The 11847-nt window shown below is 42.9% G+C and overlaps 1 protein-coding gene across 2 annotated transcripts in view; it reads left to right on the top strand.

Moving 5' to 3' along the window:
• The first annotated feature begins 1610 nt into the window (after nucleotides 1–1610).
• Nucleotides 1611–11847, top strand: part of znrf3 (zinc and ring finger 3) — a 129544-nt gene continuing 119307 nt past the window's right edge. For both annotated transcript variants that reach the window (XM_088336618.1, XM_088336617.1), the window contains exon 1: nucleotides 1611–2182. In XM_088336618.1, coding sequence (XP_088192744.1) covers nucleotides 1850–2182 — 333 coding nt within the window. In that variant the 5' untranslated portion in view covers nucleotides 1611–1849. The remainder of the gene's footprint in view (nucleotides 2183–11847) is intronic.

The following is an 11847-nucleotide window of genomic DNA, read 5'->3' as shown; positions in this document are numbered from 1 at the left end:
TCCATTTGGGAAGTGGTGTGTAATATTTGACCACTAGATGGCACTGTGTTGTCTCATGCGGACGAAAAGCAGTGCCAAGAGCACAGCGTAGCGGCAAGACGCCAGACAAACATGGCGGAAATTTCTAGGTAGGCATTCCACTATGTAAAAGAAATACACATTTCTCAACCTAACATTTTCTTTAAAAATAGCATTGGTATGATAATTCATGTATTTATGATTACACAGTGTCCCTTTAAGGCAGAGTGTCATGATTACCGATGAGATTCACCTATGACCGCTCATTTGGCGCCAACCGCCACAGGTTCTGATTCGCTCCCTGTCACTATTTGAACCCAGTCCTGTCAGTCCCCTGTTGTCAGTCCGTCTGCGAACCTCAGTGTATACTAGGCAAGCCTTTTTTGACCCTGACTCCCACCTGTCCCGTTTTTGCTCCCGTCTGTCTCCGGCTACGACCTGTTTTAATCCTGACCACGTCTGCTGTCCCGTCCCGGCTTACGATCTCTTTAACTGCTGGTAAATGCAACGCAATTGGGTCCTGTTTCCGTTCTGGTCCTGACACAGTGGTTCTCAAACAGTGGGGTGAGCGACCCTAGGGGGGAGCGGGCACGTTTTACCTAAAGGAATTTCTTTCTTTTTCTTTTTTTAAACTTTCCAAGAATCAAGTGCAGTTGCACCTCCACTACACTAGGGAGCAGTGGCAATCTCATTGGCAGTGTTTTGCTAACATTTAACCTCCACACTATGCATATAGCGCAGAATACAGTATAAGCGTTGAGTATGAAGTGGAGGAAGTCAAATAATGTTTATTTGGATAGCTCTTTATCACAGGAAATCTCAAGGGGCTATACAGATTACGATTACACCATCCCCTGACCTAAAACCTACATGAGGGAAAGGAAATGCACAAAAAACTCAGCATGGCAAAAATGAATGATATTATATATATATATATATATATATATATATATATATATATATATATATATATATATATATATATACCACAGCCAGATCCCCCTAGTGGGAGGTGGCTAGAGTCATTTCTGACTCTTTTTGAGAGATTGATTCAGAGGAGGGGATTCCCAGCCCCCTCGCTCAACCCAACTGAGGTGTAGGGAGTCATTAGGTGACCAAACTAAAAAATGAATGACGATAAAAAAATAAAAAAAATCGATTCTTTTCGGATCAGACTCTGAAGTGACCCCATGAAAAAAATAATTAACCCAGACAGACTTTTTGAGGGAACGTGAGAGGATTTCTTCTTCTGAGGGTGGGCGTGACAGAAAGCACTGCTTAAAAGCAACGAAAAGTAATACACAGAGCCGCCTGGGAGTCAAGCGAGTCAGCTCTTCTTATTTCATTATGAGCCAAGCCGAAAAAGCCGCTTCCCTTCAAAACACCCGGATTTACCATGAGTACACTTGAGCGTGAAAGGGGGCGTGGCCAAAATCCATTCGGGAGGGAGAGAAGAAGAAAAAAGTTGGAAGAAAAATCACGTGTTTGAGATCAAAGGAGATCCGCTTTGTAGAGGAGGGCGGGGGAGGAGGGAGGGGTGAGAAAGAAAAAGGGGGAGGGACGGAGGGGAGGGGGAAAGCGGAGGGGGACGAGGCTTTGAGCAGCGGCAGCCCAGTGTCATTGACAGACTCAGCGGTGAACTAAACACGCTTCCCCCCGGTGTGTTTCCGCACATTTTCGCTCGTGATCCTCCTCCCCCCCTTTCCCCGTCAAAAAAGGAAAAAAGAAAAACAAGAAAAACAAAACCCGTTTTCGCGCTTCGCACCGCGGGTTTGTCTCGCCTGGCGTCGGACATGCCGTTCCGCTCGGCGCCGCTGATCCAGCCGGCGAGATGATAACGACGACTCCCGCGACTTCCAGGACGACAACCAGGACGATGCTGCTGTTGATGCCGACGATGGTGGCTCCGTGGCGGGGTGACTCCGAGCGGGGCCAGCCCCACTACCACCACTATCCCGGCTCGTCGGCGGCGGCGGCGCTGCTCTTCCTCGCCGCCATGCTGGCCGCGGAGCCCCGCGTCGCCCTCGCCAAGGATACGGCCTATGTGGAAGTGGTCCTGTTCGAGTCCAGCGCCAACGGGGATTACACTACGTACACGACGGGCTTGCAGGGACGTTTCTCCAAGGCTGGAGCAACCATCAGCGCCGAGGGGGAGATCGTGCAAGTAAGTGGAGTGCTTTCCAACTTTTCCTTGGTGGACGTTGACAGGAGTGCAAGCAAGTGCGAGAGAGAGTGTGTAAAAGTGTGGGCATGGTTCCCTTTGCAGTCGGGCTGGGGCATTTTTTGCATTTTGGTGTCGATCCAATCGAGTAAACACGGAGTATTATCGATCGATAGCGATCCAATACTGTTTAAACGTTAAGCCGCCTCTCCAGTTAGCTCATAATTATGATAAACCCAGCACAAATACTCATCTCATCTTATTAGCTGCACTGCTTATCCTCAGTAGGGTCGTGGGGGTGCTGGAGCCCATTCCAGCAATCATCGGGCAGCAAGCAGGGGACACCCTGAACTGGTTGCAAGCCAATCGCAGGGCACACAGGGACAGACAACTCGCTCGCTCATTCACACTTAGGGACAATTTGGACCGGCCAATCCACCTGAAATGCATGTCTTTGGAATGTGGGAGGAAACCGGAGTGCCCGGAGGAAACCCACACAAGCACGGGGAGAACATACAAACTCCGCACAGTAAGTCCGGTAGCTGGATTTGAACCCACACAGATGGTTCCCAAGACCTTAGAACTGTGCCGCACACGCGCTAACCACTGTGCTGCCTCCAGCACAAAGACTTTAAGCTCTAAAATGTTCTATTTGGTATTAAATGACTACAATGACAACTTTAAAGGTGGGGTGCGTTGTCTTTAAGAGGTAAAAGTAGAATATTTTCCTTCTAAATGTGTGTTAACAAATGCCCAACTGAGAGCAAAAAGGGATGGAGTGTGATTTCATTCTCGATCTCTGTTTTTTTGCTAGTGTAGCCTGAAAATGGTAAAAGTAAGAAAACTGTCTCAACACAACCCACAACCCCCAAAACAAGAGTTCATTAGTACTTGATAAATGAGCTAACCCAGAAGATGGCGGCAGAGAGTAGCAAGATTGAAAATTGAGAAATTTGGAAAAATGTCTACTTTCTGATGCCATCCTTTGGCTTAAATCATCATTGCATCCTCTGTCATACTGCTAGTGTGGCAAGTATGTGAATTTCTTAGACACGCTCGAATAAAGTCATCTTTTTAGGAGTTTGGGTCTGCGTTTGGACTGCATTTGAAACAGTCCTTTTCTTACTTTCAACATTTTCATAATACAGTAACGGAAAACCACGAGCATGAAATCCCTCTCCACCCCATTCCTGGTTCCTAATGTGTTGCAAGTCCCGAACTGCTCTGATAAAAGTACATAGCAGGACAGTGGGGAAAAATAAAGGCTCTTTGAACTAAGTTGGCCATTGTTAACACTTTAATAATAGATAAAATATTCTACTTTTAACTTTTTAAGGACACCTCAAACGGCGCACCCCAACTTATCAACACAAAAAAAAAAATCTATATATTTCTATACATAGTTCCTAATCACGCAAACAATCTCTGGCAACCCAATTAGTGGCGGCCATGCTGGGTGGGTGTAAGTTTACCTCGTTATTATTCCGATTGACATTCAAAGCTTTAGTTTGTCTGTCGTTAAATTTTCCGGGCTAAGTTACGACAACATATGTTTACTGATGAAAAATGAAGACCCATGAAAGAGATTCGTGTAGGGGTTAGGGTTTAAATAAGGCGATTTCTGGGCAACCCTTCTTTATTATGGGCAAGGCATTTTAGCATGTCCACGTCATCCTCAGGGGTGGTATTGCGTTAATTCGGAACCCATCTTTGCCCCCCCCATAAGGTTTCACTCTTTTGGGACAGGTTTTGTTTGTTTTTACCTCATTTCAGCTGACAAAACTGCACAATGTTTTCGCCTAGGTTTTATGGCACGTGCCCACTATACCCAAAAGTAGCATTGCAAGTAAGGGTCTCCCTCTGACTTTCACTCACCACGTAACAGTACTTGGAAATGAACAGTAAAGTCACAAAATCAAACCCTCCAAAATTCCTCTTTCATTTAAACATCCAACAAAATTGGTGTATACCCGTGACAACATCAAACCGCGTCTGGTAGACCCATCCAATATGGCCGACTGTTTACATTCGGGGATGCGCGTGATGTCATGCGAAAAGAATCAATTACAACTGTTTCAGAACAAAAATCATGAATCAAACCCCCAAAAAAGCATCGATACAACAAAAATACATATATTCTTTATAGAAGCGTCAACAACACAACTAATATTGCTTCCATTGCACAATATTTTGTAAATAAAGTCAGTAGTGCAAATTTAGTGTAAACACAATTGGACGGGGGCAGCACGGCGGCGCAGTGGTTAGCGCGTGTGCGGCACAGTTCAAAGGTCTTGCGAACCTCCTGTGTGGGACTTCCTGTGCGGAGTTTGTATGTTCTCCCCGTGCTTGCGTGGGTTTCCTCCGGGCACTCCGGTTTCCTCCCACATTCCAAAGACATGCATTTCAGGTGGATTGGCCGGTCCAAATTGTCCCTAGGTGTGAATGAGCGAGTGAGTTGTCTGTCCCTGTGTGCCCTGCGATTGGCTGGCAACCAGTTCAGGGTGTCCACTGCCCGATGATTGCTGGGATGGGGTCCAGCACCCCCGCGACCCTGCTGAGGATAAGGGTTGCAGCTAATGAGATGAGACAATTGGACAGAATTTGAAAGTGATAATGTTACGACCCACGTACCACATTATTATAGTGATGGTTAAAACGTGAATCGATAATTTCGATATTTGGACCCGCCCACTCACCCTTACTTTGCAACTGGCGCCTATGCGGTGGAATCCATGCACGTTAATAACTTAAGTGTTTTGTTTTTAGCCATCATAAAGCTTTGTACTTTGTGCTTTGTAGCGTTCTAATGTGCGCACACTCTGCGTTTAACTTTGCACCCCTAAAGTTTGTGTGTGCGGGCATCGTAGAGGGGATACTTTCGGGCGTGGCTCACAGAAACAAGATGGTGCGTTCAGGTGCGGAAAATGTCTGTGTTATCTAAACTTGTTTCATTAAACTCCTAGTTTTATATGTGGATGCTGTGTCGTATAGAATCCCTCATACACCTCAGATTTTGCAACTTTTAAATATCTGTTCTGTTGCACAGTTGTAAAGTTGACGCAGGATGTAATGCTTGTTTTTATTTATTTTTTGTGGTCATGTTTGTGTTTGTCTGGTGTTATGTGAACACGAGTAGGTGATTGCTATTATATTAATTAACTATACTTCCAGGCCACACTGGAATTTTAATTACCTATATTTACATTAAATTGACTGCGGTAAAGCATGGGTGTCAAACCCATTTTCACCCAGGGCTACATTAGCATAATAGCTGTACTCAAAGGGCCTGATGTAACTTACATGTATTTGAATGGTATGTAAAATCAGTTAATGACTCCTTGATGTAAAATACTTCCGACTATAACATAAAAAATTGCATGGGAAAAAAAAACACACACATAATTTATGAATTAAACATGACAAAATAATTTCCCACATTTTTGGGCTATTTTTCAATTCCACTCATTGTTATTGTTTGGAAACACTGCCGTGTAGTGACACTCATCCGTCACTTCGTATGTATTGCAGTCTACTGGCGTTGTGGGAAATGTAGTTTTTGGTCCAAGCACTCTTAATACATTCATTTTTATACATTTTAAGCTCTCATGGGTCACATGAAATGATGTGGTGGGCCACATATGGCCCGCAGGGCATGAGTTTGACGCATGTGCTGTATAGAATGTTGAAACGTGTAGTTTACCATTATATTTAACTATAATCCTCTCGGCAGCACGGCAGGGCAGTGGTTGGTGAGTGTGCAGCACAGTTCTGAGGTCATGAGATCGAACCTCCTGTGTGGAGTTTGCATGTTCTCCCTGTGCTTGCGTGGGTTTCCTCCGGGCACTCCAAAAACATGCATGTCAGTTATTAATTGTTAATTGGCCTTTCCTAATTGTCCCTAGGTGTGAATGAGCGAGTGACTTGTCTGTCTCTATGTGTCCTGCGACTGTCTGGCAACCAGTTCAAGGTGTCCACTGCCCGAGGATGGCTGGGATGGGCTCCAGCACCCCCGTGACCCTATTGAGGATAAGCGGTGCAGATAATGGATGGATGGAATAATCCTCTCGTGCTACTGTTTATCACTTATAATGTATTGGTGCTTCTTCTGACCGGTTATCAAAGTCTATAGATGTTTAATGTACGGTACTTCATTTTCATCCAGAGTAACAGATTTATTTAAGAACAGTTCAACCTCAGAGGCAATGATGCTTTCCGGTTCCGGATGTCTTTTATGATCGGTCCTCGTGGTCTCGGCCAACATTGCGTTAAAAGTGCCCCGTAAATATCTGATGTCGCTTAACAAATATTTGATCGGAAGCCTGATTACGAAGCTGATAAGCCTTTGAAATGGTTCTAATGTTTGCCGTAAATGTTTGCTATTTGACTTGTGTAGATGCATTCGGAACATACCTGTTCTGTTTTGTCACTGGTTTAAAATGTAGGTCAGCGTAAGAAATGAAGGGAAGGCATACTGTACTACAGTATACAGCATTTGAGCATAGTGATGGTCTAGTGTAGGGGTTTGGAACCTATGGCTCTTCTCATGAGTACATATGGCTCGATATAAAGATGCTACTTGCCCAAAATCCTCAATAGCGTTCCAATTCTGTTAAGCTCTATCTCGAGTTTGGGGCATGCATAGCCGAAGCTACTCTAGGAATGCAAACTGTTCAGTCTAGTATACAAAAAGCACAGATTTACCTACAGTTTACAATCAAGGTGTCACACCAACAGACCCCGTTTTGGCTGTACATCACTAAAGAATCATTAATATGGAAGCTCATTAAACAATAGAAGTTCACTGTTGACATACTTTATGATAAAAGTAAACGCAACAACCTGTAAATACCCCAAAACGCTAGCCAAGTACACAGAACAATTTGATAGGGTGGGTGGAGCTATATAACACAGCACTCTCCCCTCTCACACGCCCCCACTGTGTTGAAAGGGAACTGCACCCATAAACTAAACAAAAATAAAAAATTAAGGTCAAAATAACCCTTAATGATCCATTGGAACTGTGGGAAGAAGACGAGTTTAGTCTAACGTCACACAGAGAAGGGGCTGAAGAATTAAATTCTGTCTGGAAAGCAGATTTAACGGTTTTGCTAAATTTTGTCTCAAAACAAAAAAATCGAAATATTTTGCCATGATGGCTCTTTGCGTTAAAAAAGGTTCCTGACCCCTATTTTAGTGTAAGTGATGAGCCCCCGTTTTTCCAACTGTCATCATGTCTAACCGTGTTGCATAAAATGTTTCATCACGTTGATATCAATGACAATTAAGACTACAGACGCTTCTCTACTTGCGAACATTTGAGTTACGAAAAACGGTAGACACGAACATTTTCTTCGGGATGTTGAAATATATCCACTGCTGTTAGTAAAATATTGTGTTTTCGCCATTTTCCGAGTAGAGGACAGTACTGTAGTACTCCTTTCTGCCGTTACCAGCGTGTGGCGCTGTGAGAGCTCACCTAGCATCAACCCCAAACAAGAAATCTGGCTTCCTCTTCCTAGTTTGTGAATAGATATTCTATACTGTGTCTCCAGCGCGCTAAGAACTTTGCCATTTTTAATGTTTAATGTCTCGTGCATCCATTCAATATGGTTGGTGTAAAGTGTATAGAAGAGGCGAGCTGTTTCTTTTGAAATGAAAGTGGAATAAGGAAGCTTGATGCGGTTGAGAAAATGGTTGGATCGCTTTTTTTCGACCACTTTCTACCACGGAGGAGGAAGTCGCCTAACTCTTGAAGCTTATCTTCCAAAAGTAAGTTGAACTTAACTTAATTTATTTTTATAGAGCATATTACTTTATGAAATGTTTATTTTTTTAGTACAAAACAATACAGGTTACTTATACAAGCCTTAAACATACTTAAATAAACCTTAAACATTCAAAATATAGCACTGAAGCAACTTACGAACAAATTCAACTTACGAACGATCTCATTTGCAAGTAGGGCAGCCTCTGTATTCTATTCTATTCTTTTCTATTCTATCCTATGTGCATCCACAAGGTTCTTTTCTGTCATGTGAGCGATGCATGGCAAAATGAAAAATGTCTGCCGCTCATGTTCCTCCTCTCTCGTGGCCGTTTTGGCGCCACCCGTTGACCACGCGCGAGTGCCGGACGTCGAAAAAAACCGCACCTAGTCTATTTAGGTTAGCTTTGAGGCGGTCTGTGTTTGCTCTTTGCTTATGATGACAGTTTTTTTTCTTTTTATTTCATTCTTCACTTGCGTATGATTGATGCATGTGATGACCTGAGGACTATAGTTAGCTACGCTTTTGTTGTTGGAGAGAAAATATTTGTGCTGTCCGGGCTGACCTTTCGGGTTTTTTTTTTTGTGCACACGTTGGCATGGGGAGAACTTCAGAAAACACGCAGCATTGAACGCACCACAGTTGCTAGTTTCTGAGGGCGACGCGCAGCAATGTGGAGACTGCGGCTTCCTTGGGAGGCCGAACAGTGGAACGGTTCGGTTGCTTTGGCTTGTTCATGTCCAAATGTTGACTGTTTTTTTGGGTTTTTGGACTGAACAGATTGTTTTGATTCATATGTGCTTCAAAGTTTAACAAGCGAGAGCTACTGTCCTATAAAATACCATGACATATATTCGGTGATCCCTGATTTACTGCTGGGGTCACGTTTCCAAAAGTACCTGTGATAGGCGAAATCCATAAAGTAAAAACGTTTATTCTCATTAACTTTTTACAAATATTATACAATTAAATATTCTGTGGGGCAGCACGGCAACGCAGTGGTTAGCACGTGTGCGGCACAGTTCTGAGGTCATGAGATCGAACCTCTTGTGTGGAGTTTGCATGTTCTGTTTGTGCTTGCGTAGGTTTCCTCCGGGCACTCCGGTTTCTTCCCACATTCCAAAAAATGCATGTCAGGTTAATTGGCCGGTCCAGATTGTCCCTAGGTATGAATGAGTGAGTGAGTTGTCTGTCCCTGTGTGCCCTGCGACTGGTTCGCAACCAGTTCAGGGTGTCCCCTGTCCACTGCCCGAAGATAGCTGAGATGGGCTCCAGTACCCCCGCGACCCTACTGAGGATAAGTGGTGCAAATAATGGATGGATGTATAAATACTCTGTTATACACTAAAACCAAAGAACAAACCCATTTTACTGGCTCCAGCATTTGTCTAACAAATAACATTACTCTTTAAACATTTTTTTTTTACAAATAACTTCTGTACTGTCAAATAATAAGCAGGGAGACAGTTCAGCCAATCTGAATGCAGAACACAATGCACGAAGCAAATCCAGGAAGTGCCGAAACCGTGAAAAGTAAACCGCGTTATAACAAGGGATTAATGTATTAGGCGCAACCCCGGCGGTTATAAATACTACATGGATACTTTTAAGGCTTTAGGTAATGTTTGTAGCTACTGTTCAAGTAACAAAGGTGAGTAGCTATCATACTAATCATTTAGAATCATTATTCCAGTGAATACGTAATGGCTGATTAATAAATAAACATGATTTAAACATTTTTTGGGGTCGTTCGCAAGGTTTTTATTGTAGTTCTAAAGTGGAGGACCATCACAATAATTATCATCGGATATATCGGGATACACAGTTGGGAGATGAATAAATTGATTTTTTTTACATTAATATGAAAGAAAATCAAATATGTTCAAGGGAATGTTTTGTTCATCCCAGATATTAAACGATGAAAAGGTAACCTTGTAGTTGTCATTTATACTGTTGGACGTTAGGGTTATTGCACAGCCACATTTAGTATCAACCCCAAGGTTCGTACAGGCGCCGGAAATCCTTGAAAATGCTTGAATTTTAATGTTGTGTTTAAAGCATTAAAAAGTGCTTGAATTTTGAGTGAAGGTCTTGTAAATACTTGAAATTGTTGCCATGTTTCTCAACAAGCCTGCTTAAGAATAATGCGGATATTGCTCTCTGGTCGTCTCGCTTTGCCGTCGCAATTCTTCTCTTGGGATTAACGGCAGCTGGCATTATTATGTATGGCATCGTCTTATGAAGCGTCATCGCCCCCTACGGGCTGCGCCCAAGAGGACAGGTGCATGCTAAACAGGGCACTATAAAATGTGTGTTGGTGCAAGGATTACGCATCAATTATGGACATTTATTCTTGGCCATGTAAAATATTATTAAAGTAGCGTTTCTCAGTGGTAAATTGTAACAGGAAGAACTTCCTGCAACTGAAAATATAAGCTGCATATTACAGTCATTTTACCCAATACCTAATATGAGAGATATTTGTCTCAAAAACAAACGTACTCGAGATTTACTCAATATCTAAAAATCAGATGTCTTGATAAATGCACATGCAAATAAAAAATCGCATATGTAAATTAAAGACATTTTTGTGGCTCTGCAAAAAACATGGTTCACAACGGATTTTTTTTCTAAAGGTACAGGAAATTGGCTTTTAGAGTCCTGTAAAAGTGCTTGAATATGGCCATGAAAAAAGGCGTGCGAATTCTGTGAGTACTATGGACAAAGTATTTAACAACAGTCAATTGATCTGCTCACAGGGTTGGGTAGGGTTACTTTAACTTGATTACTTTCAATTACTTTTAGATTAGTCCAATACCAAATATGCTAATAAAAGACAAAATAAACTAAATATGAATCAAATGATGACTCACAACACGTGGTAAGCTTTCTCTCCTGGCTTTGATCTCCGGCAAAACTAACATAAAATGCGACAGAAACAAAATGAAAATAAATCCAAACAGCTTGCCAACATCATTTTTGACGTTCCATGTATTCTGTTACTCCCCAAGCCTGCACAAATTTTAGTCATTTTATTCATATTTAGTTTCTTTTGTCTTTTATTAGCATATTTGGTATTGGAGTCATCCAAAAGTAATTGAAAGTAATCAAGTTAAAGTAACCCTACCCAACCCTGTGTGCTCATAACTATCTCGATTGTTTTCAATGACCAACAAAGACCTCATTCTAATCATGACATGGCCAAACATGGGAATGGATCTCCTCAAAATCTATACATCTTAGTCATGACCTGCAAACATAAGCAAAGCGCCTGAGATGAGGTTAAGCACGATAGCCGACGCCGCTATACCTTTCGGAGTTGGCAGGACTTGTGGGCTGCCGCATTTAGACTATAATGACAGCTCTGGCGGTTTGAGAAGGCATCCAGCTCTCCTTCTCTAGCCGCCCGCACGCTAGGAAGTCTAAAAGCTGTCTCGTAACGGGCCCCGTCCGTCTGGAGCTGGATGCGTGCGTTCTCTATTCCGCAGCTAGATTTGACTTTTATGTCGGGGCCAAAGTCGACACGATTTCCCACCCGGCCTCCCCCCCTCTAATGCCATTTCCCAAGCCCTTCTCTACTCTTTTTGATGCCGCCGCAAATTTGTCAGCGCATGACCTCAGCTGATGCTTTCCACTACATTACTCACTCACACTGATGATATGAGAAGAGCAGAAGAGGAGGAGGAGAAACTGGTCCTGTCTATATACTGGGATGCATTTAGACCAGGGGTGGGCAAACATGCGGCCCGTCAAACGAAAATGGTCAAAATGAAACAATTTACATATAAAACGAAATAAACTACTAAATGGGAAATGGTCTGCATTTCTACTGCGCTTTTCAAGTCACAGAAGACCTCCCAAAGCGCTTTACACTGTGCTTCACACTTACCCATTCACACACTC

This window comes from Urocampus carinirostris, chromosome 5 (assembly GCF_059441175.1).
Source record: "Urocampus carinirostris isolate Australia breed hairy pipefish chromosome 5, RoL_Ucar_1.0, whole genome shotgun sequence".
Lineage (NCBI taxonomy): Eukaryota > Metazoa > Chordata > Actinopteri > Syngnathiformes > Syngnathidae > Urocampus > Urocampus carinirostris.
This window is presented reverse-complemented; position numbering and strand designations above follow the sequence as displayed.